Source organism: Sinocyclocheilus grahami, unplaced genomic scaffold, assembly GCF_001515645.1.
Source record: "Sinocyclocheilus grahami isolate Dianchi unplaced genomic scaffold, SAMN03320097.WGS_v1.1 scaffold4.1, whole genome shotgun sequence".
Lineage (NCBI taxonomy): Eukaryota > Metazoa > Chordata > Actinopteri > Cypriniformes > Cyprinidae > Sinocyclocheilus > Sinocyclocheilus grahami.
In genome coordinates this window covers 825,306-842,603 of record NW_015505183.1, presented here as the reverse complement: position 1 = coordinate 842,603, position 17,298 = coordinate 825,306, and the positions used below count along the sequence as shown (strand labels likewise).

The following is a 17,298-nucleotide window of genomic DNA, read 5'->3' as shown; positions in this document are numbered from 1 at the left end:
GCTAGACAGTCATTCTTCTCAAACCTTATAAACAGTAACTTAAACAACACTCGCACTCTTTTTGCTACTGTTGAGAGACTGACAAACACCCCAAGTCAGATTGGCAGTGAAATGCTCTCCGACAGCAAATGCAATGAGTTTGCTTCCTTCTTTTCTGAGAAAATCAGTAATGTTAGAAAGCCGATTAGCACATCCTCAAGTTATGCAGAGGTCAGACAGATTTGACCGCAATTTCAAAAAGCAGTTACTATGTCTGTTTTTGAAGCAGTTGATAGCAAAATTTTGGAAGAAATAGTACAGCACCTTAAATCATCAACTTGCGACCTTGACACACTTCCCACATCTTTTTCAAAAGTGTGTTAAACTGTTTAGAAGCAGATCTCTTAGAAGTGGTGAACGCCTCACTTCTCTCTGGGACTTTTCAAAACTCCCTGAAAACTGCAGTTGTTAAGCCCCTCCTGAAAAAGAGCAATCTTGATAACACCATATTGAGTAACTACAGACCAATATCAAATCTACCTTTCATAGGCAAGATTATTGAAAAGGTTGTTTTTAATCAGCTTAACTACTACATAAACTCAAATGGATACCTGGACAATTTTCAATCTGGTTTCCAACCGCATCACAGCACAGAGACAGCACTCATAAAGATAATAAATTATATTCGCTTAAATTCTGATTTTGGCAAAATATCAGTGCTGCGTTTGACACTGTTGATCATAACATACTACTAGAGAGACTGGAAAACTGGGTCGGGCTTTCTGGGATTGTAATCAAATGGTTCAGGTCATACTTAGAAGGGAGAGGTTATTATGTGAGTATAGGAGAGCATAAGTCTAAGTGGACGTCCATGAAATGCGGAGTCCCACAAGGATCAGTTCTTGCACCGCTCTTGTTTAGACTGTACATGCTCCCACTAAGTCAAATAATGAGAAAGAACCAAATCGCCTATCACAGCTATGCAGATGATACCCAGATTTACACCCAGATTTACCTAGCCTTATCTCCAAATGACTACAGCCCCACTGACTCCCTCTGCAGTTGGATGAGCCAAAACTTTCTTCAGCTAAACAAGGAGAAAACTGAAGTCATTGCATTTAGAAACAAAGATGAAGTTCTCAAGGTGAATGCATACCTTGACTCTAGGGGTCAAACAACTAAAAATCAAGTCAAGAATCTTGGTGTGATTCTGGAGTCAGACCGTAGTTTCAGTAGTCATGTCAAAGCAGTAACTAAAACAGCATACTATCATCTCAAAAACATTGCAAGAATTAGCTGTTTTGTTTCCAGTCAAGACTTGGAGAAACTTGTTCATGCCTTTATCACCAGCAGGGTGGACTACTGTAATGGTCTTCTCACCGGCCTTCCCAAGAAGACCATTAGACAGCTGCAGCTTTTAGGATTGATTTTAAAGTACTTTTACTCATTTATAAATCACTCAATGGCCTAGGACCTAAATACATTGCAGATATGCTCACTGAATATAAGCCTAACAGACCACTCAGATCATTAGGATGAAGTCAGTTAGAAATGCCAAGGGTTCACACAAAACAAGGGGAATCTGTTTTTAGTTATTATGCCACCCGCAGCTGGAATCAGCTTCCAGAAGAGATCAGATGTGCTAAAACATTAGCCACATTTAAATCCAGACTCAAAACTCATATGTTTAGCTGTGCATTTAGTGAATGAGCACTGTGCAACGTCTGAACTGATTGTACTGTATTTTATGTATAATCTTTTTCTATTCTTAACTGTTTTAATATATTTAAAATAAATTTTAGTTTATTTGAAAAGTTTTTATTTTTCATGGTTATTTTAATATCTTTTATGTAAAGCACTTTGAATTACCATTGTGTATGAAATGTGCTATATAAATAAACTTGCCTTGCCTTTTGAGTCGGATCTTTTCAAGTAACAATTGAACCGGTTCACAAAACCATTCTGAAAGAATCACTCATATTGAAAAGCTTGAATATCGGAAAAATAGTGTTACTCCTATGGAAGTAGACATGTCATATCCGAAATATGATTAAAGAGGTGTCTTTTAACTTCTCTAACATGTCTGTATTTACAGAATTGTTTAAAGCAAATTCTTTGAAATGAACTGTCCGAAGAACCGATTCACTGAAATGAACCACTCACTTCCTGCGTCATTGACGGAAGTGACGCAGTCCTTACGCGACGCGAGACGTTAGCAGCGGTTTTTTTTTTGTTAGCCGCGCTTTATCCGGGAAAATTCAAACGAGTTTATATGGTAAGTGAGTCGGTTTTTAGGAAAAATAGGCCCCAATGTCACTCAATCAACTATATATATATTATGTTGGAACTTTCACTCACTGATATGTAATCGATCATTTTACACGGGATAAGTCGACGGATAAGTGTGCACGGGGTTACTTTCGTTTTAACTTTTGTATTTTACAGCCAGTCTAACGCTGGATTTAGAGAAGTGTTCATGGTTTAAATCGATTAAGATGTGTTTTTTTATTACTGATGTTGCGAGTCATATTAATACAAATCCTGTGACTGATTTTTTTTATAGAAAGCGTCCAATTTTATAGACGAAAGACAGTCTATAGATTAATCAATCTCCCCTGTTTAGCTTATTTTGTTAATTACATTTTCCCCTTTGCATCTTATAGGATTTTGAGGAGAACATGGACCACTGTGGGGCTGAAAACATTTAGTCTGACTTCTAATACAACAATGTATTATCCACTGCAAGACTATTTCATAGCTCCTGAAGACCCTAAGCCTGGTGACATGATCACACCAGTGAAAACCGTACCTCAAGTAGCTCACAATTGGGCAACTGGATCAGGCAGAAAGATCTCAAACCGAAATGTGTTGGTGATGAACTCCACTGCACAGAATGCTGAAGCAAATAGCCCAAATATCCCATGTGAGCTCAGCAGCATCAATGCTACGGCGGAGGTCGCCCCTCAAGACAAAGCGGTCCTGATGCTGAAGAGGTGCAGCGAGACGCCGGCAAAGATTTTTGCAAGAATGAAGGCAAAAGTTCAGATACAAAATTCTGCAGGGCATGGGGCAGCCTCTGATCATGTAAGCAATCAAGAGATGTGCGACAGTGTCCCCTCGAACCCTGTAACCCAGTACTCTCAAAAGAGTAACGCCAACCAGGAGACATATGTGTTAGCCCTCTCACCTCCACAGTCACCGAGAGGAGATGCACAAGTTGGAGAAATGGACTTACCACAGGATGGCCATTCCATCAATCTTCATAAAGTGCCTGGAAGACAACATGAAACCTTTAATACGGAGTCAGAGTCATTTATTGGTTAGTTCTCCATTTTTTTTCAGATGTCATACATATTGATGGAAATTAATTCTACTAATATCCCTTTTCTTTTTCTAGAGCCCTATGTTTTACTTGAGAAAATACCTGGGGAGATGTTATCAGAGATGAAAGAAAGGCGAAAGCAAATGACAGAGAATCTTTATAACAGAAACCTACGTATGATTTGAATGTTATTTGTTTTAGTAATTGCTGTTGTTTGGCATTTTAGGGCAGTTATATTCAGTGCGACCTGATTAATTTATAAAAATCTGTATGTATTTGTTTACTCAAGAGCCTCATGTGCTGTTGAACAAGATGGTTCCTGATGAGATGTTAGCCCAGCTTCAGCGGAAACCCATCACCTATGTCACTGGTTCAAAGGACATCAGAAATAAAGGTATAATTTTTAATTTCACTCTGTATTATTCATAAAATTACAGTGGTTTAGAATAAAGTATTATGTCTGGATATGAATCCTGTTTTAATGACCATATACTGATGCTCTGTTTATGATGATGGTTTTTGCAAAACCAGACCGAATTGCATAACTCTTGAGTTAGTTCTCATTTGTCTATTGTGTTTTATATATATGAACATATGTGCACTGGAAGCTTCTTCTGTCACCACGACAAATTCTGTGTGCGTGAAAACATAATTGGCAATAAGTATTATTCAGATTTTTACCTAAAATTGGGTTACAGACTTACTATAATCTAAATAATTATGCAAAAGTAGCTATCATGCAAAGAACAATATGGCATTGATCATAACACATTAACTCTGTGTAATTTAATTGCAGGTGGTGTTGTATTTGGTGAGAGGAGCATTGCAGTAGAAAGGGACAATGAGGAAGAGCTCCAAATAGACACGTCCAGTAGTCCTGAGTCTGATCCGTTTGGTCAGTCGGAGTGCACAGAAGTGGTCCCTGGACTCCCTCAGCCTCCTCATAATCTACTGGATGATCCTCTCCTGCAGCTCTCTCCTCGGGTGTTGATCCCACGAAAGACAGCGTCTGTGTTTCAGTCAAAACAACAAGCTAAACAAGCAGACATAACTCTATATGAAGAAACCAATGTAAGTTAAAACATTTAGCATTTGTTTCTTAATGGTTTTTAAAATCGTTGCCAAAACAAAATGCAAAAATGTGATTTGGTGGTTTTATATTTTGTAATTGGGATCTGTATTTCAGCATTTGTAGTTAGTACATTGTTTTTGTCTTTTAGGTGAGGAGGATTCATTTAAGAGACTGGGTTTTGAAACTGCTCAACAAAGACCTTGTGGTTGACGGTATTCGCATGTAAGATATTTGCTTCCTGCTTTCTTCCGATTAGTTTAGTTTGTGTGATTTTTTTTTTAATACCATAAAGAATTGTCGTAGTGTCTGCACTATAATATAATGTACAATGTATTATGTTACAGCGTTATGCTTTTTCATTAATCCTCCATGAAGCATTTATGTGGCTCTAAAATGCTTTTGTTTGATACATCCAGAGATACTATGATACCTTGGCACAGCAGTTTTATCATTGAAAGAATCTCAAGCAATGTTCTCAAGACGTCATCTGGCAGAACCTATGTCCTCATTGGGAAAATGGCCAAACATCCCAATTCATGTAAGAAAATGCTTTTTAAATCAGGTTGCATTACTTTGATTGTGTTTATTTCATTTGACAATTTTGTTTCGACCCTTACAGCGTTTCCATCATGGTTTTTGAAGAAGTTTCTTTTTGGGTTTCCAAAAATGTGGAAGGAGTACCTGGATCAGTTTTTGAGTGGTCATATGAGGTAAGTTTCCTCAACTCTGTTTATGCTGTTTATCAAATTATAAAAATAAACTCTTTAACTAAACTAATTTGCCTATTCTTGTTTTAGACCGCAGAAAAGTCAGAAGGACAACAGCAGTGTGAAACCTTCCAAAGCTAAAAACCAACAGGCCTCTAAAAACTCAACATCCAGACATCAGGGCAATATAGCATGTGAGTATATCATTTCAACAGTAAAGGTGACATTTATATCAGTTAGACGGTTCACAAATTTGTCTGAATGATTTATTACTGAATCAATCATAATTAACTTATTAATTTATTGTCTAGCTGTGTTTATATTTTATTGGTTTCGTTATCGAGAATTTTTGGAATCCCAGTTCAAATATTTGGTTTAAACTATGCTCATCCCCATTCCCCATAGGTTTGAAATGGTGACGCTAATATATTGATTTTGTTTGCGGTATAGCTCTCATTTCCATCACGCCCACTGGCAACATTCAGCAGGGCAATGCAAAAGTTTCCCGCAGTGGCCGACTCATCAAACCACCATTGGAATACTGGAAAGGAGGGAGGATTGTTATGGATTCTGACATGAATGTCACTATCCATGGGGACTACTCTACCTCATTGCTGTCCACGGTACTCTTCTCATTTCATTCAGCACTGCAAACATTGTCTTTGATCTCTAATGGCATTTACAGGTTTTTTTTAATATTGTTATGGTGCAGGTGGGCCATTTCTTAAATTTTATGTTATTTTTCTTTCCAGCCAAAGAAACCAGTAATTATGGCAACGTCACAAATCACAGAGGAACAATTATCCAGGCTCAAAACTCTCGGAAGAGGTGTGCATTGATAACGTATGTTTGTTTTTAAAGTGCATTTGTTTTTTCATTCAAATTTTAACATTTATTTGTTTTACAAAAGGGAGGCGTAAAACATCTAGCAGTGAAGATGAGCTGTCAGTGCCAATAAGGAGGATCAAACGGCGTTCCAAACCCCAAAGAAAAGCCCAATCTCAGAGCACAACACTGAATAAACCTTCAAGAGCTCAGAAAGGACCCCTGGTTATGGCCCGTAGCTCAAGCTCGGGTCATGCAGTGAAACAAATAGCTAGTCGACCTCAAAGAGCCTCTCTGAGAAAACAGCAGTCAGGAAGAGAGGAAAATGCTATGGACTCAGAGTCAGAAATGATGGAGAACACAAAGGTTGATTCAGTGAATGGTCATTTCTCAGCTAGGGAGGGAACAGTGTCATATGAAGAACAGGAATCAGGCTTTGAGAATGATCCGAAGACAAAGAGCAACAGCAATTCAAAAAAGCTAATTCAGGGTGAACCACAATCCATGCCACACGACAACAGTTCCTTACGCCGAAGCGCTCGCATAAACTCCAGAGCCCAATACTCTACTGACTCTAACAGCTCATTTGCATCTCCAGACCCTCTAAAAAGGCGAAGAGGAAGAGGGTCCACAGACCATAAACAGCTAACAAAACCTCATAAAGCTGAGACGTCTGTGGTGCAAGATTCTACCAGTCATAAGGAACAAAATGAACAGGACTCAGTGAGAGGTTCACTTAGACCAAAAAAGGTCTCGCAGAGAAATTCAGATGATGTTTTGGTAGGAGATTCTGTTGATTTTCCCACAGATGATGATAATGACGAAGAGAGAAGGCGACATGACAAGAAGACCACATTATTGTTGAAGAGATCAAGACAAAGGAAAGCAAAATCTGAACCTAAAACCAATGGACACCTTGCGTCCTCAGAGGACATGCATTCTGAGCACTCAGAGGATGAGGAAAGTGTTCAACATGCTGTTTCAAATAACAGAAGATCAAAGAAATCTGAAACAGGAAAAGCAAACACTAGAAGCAAAAAGCCACATACAGAAAACAGCAATAAGCATGAAGATGAGCTATTAGATGGAAAATGGATGGAAGAAGAGCTACAAAAACTACACGAGTAAGCTTTAATCTTGAATGCCAATATCAATTTTATTTATTTATTTTTAAATTTGGGATTTAAGTTTACTTGGTTTTTCACAGGATAGGAAAAAAGTGGTTGTAAGAAATTCCATTATTTTACAAATTCATGCCATTCCTTTGGATGCATAAAATGTAGACAGATCATGATAGCACTGTTTATTTCCCTGGACAGGGCTGTCAACTCATTACCTAAGCACAAGAGCGGTTACTGGGCAAACGTTGCGTATATTGTTGGCACTCGTTCGGCTGAAGAGTGTCAGGAACAGTATAATTCCAATCAGAAGACCAACAAAAGACCCAGAAAAATAGCACAGAAAAAACCAGCAGCAACTGAGGAGCCAGGTTCCTATACTTTACTGTATAATTTCAAGGGTTATATGACCGTTTTTACAGATTGTGAAAGTTTTCAAATGCAAATTCATGCATTTGAAAATGGAAAAAAAAAAAGTCTGATCTTGCTTTTTCCTCACAGGAAAGGAAATAATTGAAATAACTGCTAAAACTGGAACACTTAAAAGGAGACAGCAGATGAGGCATTTCTTGGACCACATGCCAAAAGATGACCATGACGATGTGTTTGCTAACTCACCAATGCACAATAAGCAAATCAAGGTAACTAATTGTTGATTGATTTAGAGCCAGATGCACTGAACTAGATTCCTCGTGTACTGCACATAGACTTGATAAAGCCCCGTCTCAGTGATACCAGATCTTGTCTGTACCCTAAGAATATCTAACCTGACATCTTCTGTAGTTGCCTGTATTCGCTGCAAACGGAGATGATGAAGATTTCAGCCTGCTTCAGAACCCCCAGACGCCAAGTTCTAGCATTTCTACTGCTGCTAAAACCCCTCAGTGTCTGCACATCAGCCCAGGAATGCTGGGATCCATCAACAAGTACGCTTTCATCTCGAATGCCAAAGCTATATTTAGTGGGCGGATGCTGAGTGCACTCATCAGGCTTAATGCCTCATTTTAGAAATTTTTCAAAAATGCAGATGTCTAATTTGGGTCTTTGTATAATAAACCAGTAATTCATTATATATATATTTTGTTTATTTTAAGGAATAACATGGACAAGTACATTTTCCATCTTCAGAAGAACCAGAAGGGACGGAAACGGGGCAAAAAGGCAGCACCAATAGTAACAGTCTCAAAATCCTACTTATCTTTAATGTTGTTCCCATAAGTGATCCAACTGTTTTATTTATTTATAGGAACATGCTCTGTTTTTTCCCGTTAATATGATGATACAATATTCTTCTTGTGTAGGACAAGCTTACACCGACTCCAGTAGTCAAGAAGACTCTAAAGAGATGTGTTGGTATGCACGTTCAATTTTTGGTAAATCAAACATGCTACAGTGTATTGAGTTGAAAAATGTGTTGTTTATTAATGCCCCCCCCCCCTGTGTTTTCAACAGCTGAAGATGATGACTTTGTGGTGTGGAATATGCTGTCAGATAAAGATATCCCATCCAGAGCTGATGACAGTGATGAGGAGGATGATTATTTTATGGAATACTGCTGAGTTTCACTATCATAGTTTAGCATTTGTAAAATGTATCTTAAGTCAGTTCGTTTCAGTGCTGTTAATCACATTGTTTTACAGTATTTTAGCTTCTACTTTTCCAGTTGTTTTTAAGTGTGTTTTGGTATGTCAAACACCAGTGCTCATGAAATGTTTGCTAGCTTTAGCTTACAAAACATCTCAAATGAAGATTTTTAATTTGCCTTGTTGAGCTAGTTCTTCTACAATGCAGTGCTTATCAGTGGGTTGTATATATATTTATATTTTTTTATTTTTTTTTTATTTGGAGGTCATAATCTGTGGATGTCATACCATAAAATTCTAATGAAAGCATAAACACAACTCAATATAAAGGCAAAAGAAAAGTTCTGAATAATCTGATGTGAAAAGTTGAAAAGGCAACATTTTAGATTATTTTATTTGATTATATTGTAAATAAATATATAAGCAAAAACAATGTATGAACAAATAAAACTGTTTAAACTTCATTTTTGTCCACCAGTTTTAGTCAAGTATGCTGTGCCTTTCTTTGTCATGTTCTTTAGAAATATGTTTTTTGGTCTTTTTGTTTTCTGCTGCTTTTGAAATGCTGTGTAAAAGCATATTAACAATGAACGCCTTTATATTTTCATCTTTTTATCCCTAACTACACTTAAACTATCAATATAGGTTTTCATGCACCAAACCCTTTTACATACTCTTGTTCCACCCTCTCTCTCTGAACTATAGAATGTATTTATAAAGCTGTTTTTGATTCTGTAAATGTAACTTGAAGGGAATAACAGTGCTTGTGGTTGTTGGAATGCCCATAAATGTTGCCTAGGTAGGTGGCTATATACTGGCCAAAAATGCTGTACAGGTAGGCAGCTATTCTGTAATGCAGATAAGTGTAGTCTCAGTAGGTTGATATAGTAACCAAAAAAAAGTTGTCTAGGTAGACAGCCGTGTAGTTTTTAGACCGTTTTACAGTCTGGTTTGAACTAGTAATGTGTTTGTCCCTCTAGCGGTCACTCCCGTTCATGTTCTCTTTAACGTGACTGCTCTTCACAGTTTGACTCGCACTTTCATGCAAGCAGTCTTTGAGGAATTACACACAAACAGTCGACTTGAATAGGGATATACCTTTCACATCTCTCCCCCGACATTACAGTTAATGGATTTAGCAGGTAATGCACATTTTCCGCACGGTATTTTTATTTTAAAGATAAGTAAATCGCTGCTTTTAAAGATTGATCTTGCTAGCATGTCAGAGAATTGGTTAGCATTGGATAAACGCTAGCGTTAGGCTAAAACACCTAACACTTACTAAATCACTGACAATTACATGTATGTTTTACTTTGTGGCGAATGTTTAGTTAAAAATAAATGTTAGAGGATGACTATCTTTGTGTGAAGTTGGCAGCAAATCGGTTTAGCCGGGAGTCCTGTTCATTTAGCCTGGAGTCATCTCCATCAAGAAAACAAACCCACTGTGAAGACTTGTTTATGAAAACATCTCTGTTCATTTATTTATCCAGTGCTCAAACTGATTTGTTGGATTTTTTTTTTTTTAATTTGATTAGAAAGCTACAGGGTAATAGAGTAACGTTAGCATAAAACAAAACACTTTCACAATCAGCTTTATAATAATAATAATAAATATGCAGGTTAAATTCACATTCAAACTGAATATAACGAACCAAATTCACATGAGCAATTCCCTTGCAACTTAATAAACCTGTAAGGAAAGTAAGGGGTCTTATTCCAGACAGCCTGTTTGACTCCTCATGGACAATCCAACAAACCTAAAATAATTTCCCTATCCCATCCTTTTTGTTCCCCTGACAGGCACTTTGATGTCCGTATCTCACCCTCCTTAATCTGGTTTAAAAGTTGAGATCCATTTAAGGTCTTCTTTTAGTTGCATGATCTGCTGGTTTCTTTCCAGACTGCGCAGACTCTGGACGCAATGTATAATTCATAGCGGCGACATATAACTTTACAACAGGTTTCCTGGAGATCTACCTGTACCTTCCTGAAGAGTTCAGATCCAACCCTGATCAAACACAACTGAACCAACTAATTAGGATCTGAAGGAGCACTTGATAATTACAGACAGGTGTGTTTGATCAGGGTTGGAACTGAACTCTGCAGGAAGGTAGATCTCCAGGAACAGGGTTGGGCACCCCTGCTTTACAAGGTACTTTTGGAAGAAGGGATGTGCTTTTTATAATAAACCATTTAACTGGCATGTTTACACACTTTTGCACATTCAGATTAAATGTAGAAGTTATGAAACCGGACATGTAGTAAAGTCCTTATCAGTAAATGCAGATATGTAGAGTCAAATGAATTGCATCAGTTCCTTTTTACAACATCTTTGGTGTATCCTTTGTGGCTATCTTATGAAACTAGGGGTTTTCAATCCTTTAGATGGCACACACTCCTGAATGTGATCGTCCTTGTGCAAGGTACCCCCCATCCTAAAAGTTAAAAGGCAGCTATATATTCTCATGTATTAAGACCCTATCTGTACTGTGAAAAATACATATTATAAGTATGTGCAAAATGTTATTTGAAAATGTAGTTTCTATTACATTATATTAATAAAAAATTTTCCCTACTCAACATAGTGCTGTACAGGGTTGTTATAGTTAACTAAAACCATTTAAAATGATCATTACTTGAAAGAAAATAAACATTTACTGAAATAAATTAATCCTTAAATTTATTTTATTTCAGCTATTTGCCACAGCAACATTTTTCTTTTTCATTTAGTTTAACTTGATGTACTAAAAGAGCAAAAACTAAAGTAAAAATGTACAAAACTAAATAGACATACTAAAACTTTAACTAAAAACCCCAGAAAATATTGTTTATTCGTTTACTTGTATATTTATTTTTATTATTTATTTATTTTCACTTTTTTTGTTTTAAACACTGTTTTTCTGTAAACTTTTCCACGGACCTCTTGTGAAAACCCCAGTTGTAAACTTGTGGTTTATTTCAGGGAGGATGAAGGTGTCTGGAATGTGAGTGGTGCTGCGGTCGAGGTTTCAGGTGAAAAGCTGGAGAGGGAGAAGAGACAGGAAAATGGAGCAGGCTCATAGTTTATTGCTGAACGAGGAAGCCTGCAATCAGCTACAGGAGCACCAGAGGGCTAAGTTTGTCATCGAGTGGCTGCGTTTCCTCAAGAAACTACTCCCTGCCACAGACCGGGTGAGTTGAGGGCGCTGACAATAAGCTCTCTGTTTGAGAAGAAACACTTCTGTATGCCTCTCTCTCTCTCTCTCGCTCGAACACAAACACAAGCAAGCCTCTTTGAACAGACTCCCTGATTATTTGTCTGCCTTTCCACCGGCTGTCTCTCAGCCTGGAATGAACTAGTGATGTGTCTGTCTGTTTCTTATTGGTGAAGTGCCAAGAAACCGCAATTAAACAGAAAGTCGGCATGTATTTGTGTGGCAGGCCGATGTGAAACAGAACCAGAAGCGCCTGGTGGAGCAGCTGACGGCGGTACTGACGAGTTCTCCGGGCCCCCCGACGCGATTGCTGCTGGCACAATGTCTGGCGCTGGTGTACCGAGTGGGCGACTCCCTCACATCCAGCCTCACTGTGGACCGCTGCAATGACATCATCCGCAGCAAGGATGACTCACCCAGCTTCCTGCCTACACGACTGTGAGTGTCATAAATCTGCACCCTATATGCATGCATCACGCGCTGCAGATGGGCTTCAGCTTGATCCTCTGCCAGTGAGTTTACTTATTGCTCCCTACAGGGCAGCTGTGGCCTGTTTGGGTGTGCTGTATGAGCAACTGGGTCGACTACTCATCAGCTCGTTTAAAGAGACTATGGCAAACCTTCTGAAAGCAATGAAGAGCGCAGAGGTATGTGTGACAGCACACCAGAATGTGATTTACAGTTCAGCCAAACACAGAGATGTGACTGTACTTTACTGTGAAAAATCATGCCTTTTTTGACCAATAGTTTTGAGATCAAACAGGTGATTCAGGTGTTTTGAATCATCACATGCAGTATTTTTTATGTTGACCATCACAAAATGCTTGGGACTTGTCAATTAGCAGATGAAATACACTACCGTTGAAAGTTTTGGGGTCAGGACATTTTTTTTAAAGTCCTTGAAAATTCTTATGATTGCACATCTTCATTTTTTTTATTCATATGCCCTCATAATCTTTAATCAACTTCCACTTCCCCTTGCAACGACATCTCATCTCTTCTCTTCTCTGATGACATAGGACGATAATCTCACTCCTCCAGCAACCCGTCATTCACATGATATCACAGCAATAGCAAATGACAGTGATCCAGTGATCCAATCAATGTCCGATGGTCAAATCAAGTCCCGCCTTATTTTTTTTGTTGTTGTTGTTGTTCGAGAAGCTGTTTCACTTGGATATACGTCACAATAGGGAAGAAAGGACAATCACAACTTCTGTTTCATGTGGACTTTAATGTTTTTGAAAGAAGCCCGTTATGCTCACCAAGGCTGCATTTTTAAAAAAATCGAAAATACAGTAAAACCAGTAATATTAGGAAATACATTACAAATTAAAATGACTCTTTTTCTATTTGAATATATTTGAAAATGTAATTTATTCAGTTATGGCAACTTTGACTCCAGTCTTAAGCGTCACATGATCCTTTAGAAGTCATTCTAAAATGCTGATTTGAAGAAACATTAATTATTATCTTACCATCATTGTTGAAAACAGTTGTATTGCTTAAAGGGGTCATATGATGCTATTTTAAAGATCATTATTTTGTGTATTTGGTGTAACAGAATATGTTGACAGAATAATGTTCAAAAACCACATTATTTTTCAAATACTGTACATTATTGTAGGTCCTCTATGCCCCGCCTCTCTCAAACGCATCATTTTCAACAAAGCCCCCTCCTTTGACAAGCGCAGTCTGCTCTGATTGGCCAGCTGACCCAGTGCATTGTGATTGGCCGAACACCACAAGCACGCGTCGGAAATGGCTTATTGCCCCTTACCATAATCGCAGCTTCAGCTTTCAAAGTAAATTTCAAGACAGTTAATAATGTTGGTAATTTTACCATCAGTTCAATAGTGGAAATTGTGATATTTTTTCTCAAGATTCTTTGTTGAATGAAAAGTTAAAAAGAATAGCATTTATTTCAAATAGATTATTTTGTAACCGTGTGAAAATCTTAACTGTCACTTTAAATTTCTTTTAAAAAAAATAAAAAAAAAGCACTGAGCCTGGTTGTTTAAATGGTAGTGTGTGTTTAATGGTATTTCTAAGGCAATAATTTATATTTATTATAATAAAGGTTAAAGCTTTAGACAAAACTCTAAGCTTAAGTATTAAACATCAATGTGCACTTTTTTTTTTTTAGACATGCTATTACTTTTCTAAGAAATTCCATTAACTGTCAGACTATAAAACAGGCTAAATAGACTTACATTGAAGGAGGGGCCCGAGTCGTTTATGGAAACCAAAATATCACACAGAACTAGGGATGGGCACTTTTGAAAAATGGGATAGAGATATTTTTATATTCCAGAAGACGGTAGCTTTTATAAATGTGTGCTTATGTGTTATTTTGTCCAGTCTCAGGGCCGCTGTGAGATCATGTTGTGTATTGAGAGGATTCTGAAGGGTTTAGGTGTGAGTGCCGTATCCTGTCACAGAGACATCTATAAAGCTGCTCGCACATGTCTCACCGATCGCTCCATGGCTGTGCGCTGTGCTGCCACAAAGGTATTGGACACTCAACCACATGCCTCAGTTACAAATCATATGTCAAATTTAATACTCGTATGTATGTTTGTCAAACATGTATTACTTATTGACAGAAATAGGGTCATGTTCACAGTTGACTGAAGAAAAATACACTTTGTATTTTATTTATTTTTAACAGATGTTTATATCAACCACAATTCTTATTACATTATAATATTCTCACAATATCACAATATAATTAAAATATCCTAAATGTTATTGTAGTATTTCTAGCTATGGAGGAAGTAGTGTAAACAATTATTTTTCTTCCATTTAATAGCAAATATTACAATATTAATATAATTTCTTCAGTTATCCCCCCAAAAAAGCTAATTCAAAATAATGGTTTTAGTTTTTGTTCAAGTTTTCCCAGTATCACTATCAATTTGTGAAGTGAATTATTATTTTTATTTGTATTATCATCATTGTTATTTTTTGGTAGTGCGTTCTGGAGTATGGTGTTTCTTGGTAGTGATGAGAAGTGACAAGAATTCCCCTGAATAATTAAAATATTACTGTAATCCCCAGTGGATTTTTTTTGCAGTGGATATATTTTATTATATTGATATTCTATATTCTGTTTCAATCTATGGGTTGTAAAAATTATTTCATATAAAAGGACAGGGTGTTGTGTGAATTATATGGTTAGAAAAAATAACATAAAGGTTAAAAACAAATCCTCAAATCAACTCAAGGACAAATACTACCCAATAATGATGTTATAATAACTATAATGTTTTTGTCAAGTTAAAATAAAGATTTTTTTTTTTTTATTCCAGTTTGCCCTGAATTACTATGAAGTTGTGAAGTTAATTAGTTTATTATTTTGATAGTGTCTTCTGGAGCTCCAGAGAGAAGCTGTCTTCCTGTGGTCCACAGAGCTGGAGAATGTGGCCACTCTTTGTTTCCGGGCCTTCGAAGGCTCAAACTATGATGTCCGAGTCGCCATCTCAAAACTACTTGGCACTTTATTAGCATCGGTACTGGAGCCCAGACAGGTCATAGGTGGGTGGATTTTATTCAGTAATCTCAGTAACATCCTTAGAGGACACTGAGCTGATCATTTACCCATGGAGATTGTGAAAATCGTGCCCTCCTCTCCTTTGTCACCCACTGCTTTTCTTTTCATCAAATGTAATGCTCATCTTTCCTCTCCCACTCGATTAATCTGTTCTATCATTTATCCCCTCACACTCTCTCTCACGCTTCTCTTCTTTTCATTCTTCCTCCCCTGTTCCTGTGGCTTTGCTCTCAGCTCCGAGGCCAGGCTCCAAGCGCAACTCCTTAGAGGAGGTGATGGAGCTGCTGAGTTCTGGCTTCCTGCGGGGTGGAGCCGGCTTCCTGCGGGCCGGTGGAGACATGTTGAAAGGGACCAGCTCAGTCAGCAGAGACGTGCGCGTGGGCATCACACAGGTCGCTCACCCTCCTACAGTCCTTCCCTTGTGATCCGAATGTTTGTGTTTTGAGTCACAGCATGACTGGCTTTATGTCTAGGGTAAAAAAAAAAAAAAAGAACAAATGAAGGTTATATAATATCAGAAAAAATATATATTTTCTCCCTTTATGTATCAGTTATCTGTTATGCAGAAAAAAGTTCTTCTACATGGAAGTTATTTTTAAAATGCATTTATTTTATGTTATTTTATTTGATCCATTTCAGTTTAGTAATTTAACATGAATACCACTTGTTCTCTCTCTTAAACAGACATGTGTGGTGTTTGTGTCCATTCTGGGTGGCGCGTGGCTGGAGAATCATTTCTCCTGTCTTGTTTCTCTTCTCATGGTGTGGGTGTCTCACGCACGGGCGACGCAGTACCCCGCAGATGCTGTCTCCTGCCGCTGTTGTGTCTCCTTCATACTGCGGGCCACTCTTGGCACTTTGCTGGGGGAGAAGGCCCAAATCGCAGCTGCCAAAGAGATCTGTCAACTGATCAGCAAACAGAAGAGGGTTGTGGGTAAGAAACTCGACCGAGGGCGAATATTTAGGTTTTATTGGATATTGAGTTGTAATTTTTTAAATGTATCCTGTGTTTCTGTCAGACGCAGCTCTTCATGAGGGGAACATGGAGACACGTGTGAGCCCTGCGGATGTCGCAGCTAGTCAGCATGTGCTGGTATGTGCCCTCCTAGAGCTGGGCAGTCTGCTACAGGACTTGAGCTCCACTGCCGCCCCACTGCTGCAGGACACCAGCATAGGTTTGTCATGCATTTTTAACCAACAAACTCTGGGCACCCCATTAAACATATTCAAAGGATGTTTAGATACTCTATGGAGGGTGTATACAGTTAAGCACCTCTTTTTACATGCATTAGTGGCATGTGGTGATGAAAAATGCCCCAGATATTTAAAATGTAATGACAAAAATGCCCATTTATTTGACAAAAATTATTTATTTTTATTTACTTGTTTTGTTTGTTTGTTTTATGTTTTGTACCTGTAGCAAATCAGCTCATGGGAAATATGAATAATTAATCATAACTAGTTATAATTAATTATAAATATTTAGATCCGCTGTAGATATTTAGCTGACCTCTCAGGGTAAACTGTCTGTCAATTCTAAGAACGTTAATTTCCTGGTTAAGGGAAATAACTTTCTTACTGTACAATTCTACAAAGAGCTTGTAGCATAAATCTGCATGATTAAGTGACTCCAGTTATGAGCAAACAATGAACAACGTCAAATGTGATATAAGTAAGGCTTTATTAACTACATAAACACTTAAACTGGTCTAACATACACATAAACACTTAAACTGGTGTAACACACACATATACACACACACACACACACACACACACACAGTTTGTATAGGAAAGGGTTAAAGCTTAACGCAGTAAAGAGAAGAGAAATAAGAATATGAAGTTATGGAACCATTCGCATATTCAGCAGATCTACCCCTGAGGGAAACATCAGATTCTTAGTTCAAACACACCTTTGTAAAAAGGTACAAATGATGCCTAA

General features: G+C 37.8%; 2 protein-coding genes across 5 annotated transcripts in view; both read left to right on the top strand.

Annotated features, from left to right (window-relative positions):
- The window catches only part of LOC107582423 (mis18-binding protein 1-like), a 13,194-nt gene extending 4,141 nt beyond the window's left edge, over nucleotides 1-9,053 (top strand). The window contains exons 1-18 of one of the 2 annotated variants that reach the window (XM_016268273.1): nucleotides 2,173-2,254; nucleotides 2,643-3,298; nucleotides 3,377-3,475; nucleotides 3,591-3,695; nucleotides 4,098-4,372; nucleotides 4,522-4,595; nucleotides 4,790-4,911; nucleotides 4,993-5,083; nucleotides 5,171-5,274; nucleotides 5,531-5,703; nucleotides 5,833-5,908; nucleotides 5,991-7,029; nucleotides 7,225-7,394; nucleotides 7,525-7,664; nucleotides 7,807-7,949; nucleotides 8,118-8,196; nucleotides 8,325-8,376; nucleotides 8,476-9,053. In XM_016268273.1, coding sequence (XP_016123759.1) covers nucleotides 2,707-3,298; nucleotides 3,377-3,475; nucleotides 3,591-3,695; nucleotides 4,098-4,372; nucleotides 4,522-4,595; nucleotides 4,790-4,911; nucleotides 4,993-5,083; nucleotides 5,171-5,274; nucleotides 5,531-5,703; nucleotides 5,833-5,908; nucleotides 5,991-7,029; nucleotides 7,225-7,394; nucleotides 7,525-7,664; nucleotides 7,807-7,949; nucleotides 8,118-8,196; nucleotides 8,325-8,376; nucleotides 8,476-8,582 — 3,441 coding nt within the window. In that variant the 5' untranslated portion in view covers nucleotides 2,173-2,254; nucleotides 2,643-2,706 and the 3' untranslated portion in view covers nucleotides 8,583-9,053. Of the gene's footprint in view, nucleotides 1-2,172; nucleotides 2,255-2,642; nucleotides 3,299-3,376; nucleotides 3,476-3,590; nucleotides 3,696-4,097; nucleotides 4,373-4,521; nucleotides 4,596-4,789; nucleotides 4,912-4,992; nucleotides 5,084-5,170; nucleotides 5,275-5,530; nucleotides 5,704-5,832; nucleotides 5,909-5,990; nucleotides 7,030-7,224; nucleotides 7,395-7,524; nucleotides 7,665-7,806; nucleotides 7,950-8,117; nucleotides 8,197-8,324; nucleotides 8,377-8,475 lie in introns of those variants that run through there. The other variant, XM_016268280.1, reaches the window with a different exon arrangement.
- A 584-nt stretch (nucleotides 9,054-9,637) lies between these two features.
- The window catches only part of LOC107582406 (HEAT repeat-containing protein 5A), a 34,896-nt gene continuing 27,235 nt past the window's right edge, over nucleotides 9,638-17,298 (top strand). For 2 of the 3 annotated variants that reach the window (XM_016268262.1, XM_016268245.1), the window contains exons 1-9: nucleotides 9,638-9,748; nucleotides 11,572-11,780; nucleotides 12,030-12,241; nucleotides 12,342-12,450; nucleotides 14,165-14,314; nucleotides 15,169-15,340; nucleotides 15,591-15,748; nucleotides 16,041-16,290; nucleotides 16,376-16,531. In XM_016268262.1, coding sequence (XP_016123748.1) covers nucleotides 11,655-11,780; nucleotides 12,030-12,241; nucleotides 12,342-12,450; nucleotides 14,165-14,314; nucleotides 15,169-15,340; nucleotides 15,591-15,748; nucleotides 16,041-16,290; nucleotides 16,376-16,531 — 1,333 coding nt within the window. In that variant the 5' untranslated portion in view covers nucleotides 9,638-9,748; nucleotides 11,572-11,654. Of the gene's footprint in view, nucleotides 9,749-10,994; nucleotides 11,033-11,571; nucleotides 11,781-12,029; nucleotides 12,242-12,341; nucleotides 12,451-14,164; nucleotides 14,315-15,168; nucleotides 15,341-15,590; nucleotides 15,749-16,040; nucleotides 16,291-16,375; nucleotides 16,532-17,298 lie in introns of all 3 variants that reach the window. The other variant, XM_016268254.1, reaches the window with a different exon arrangement.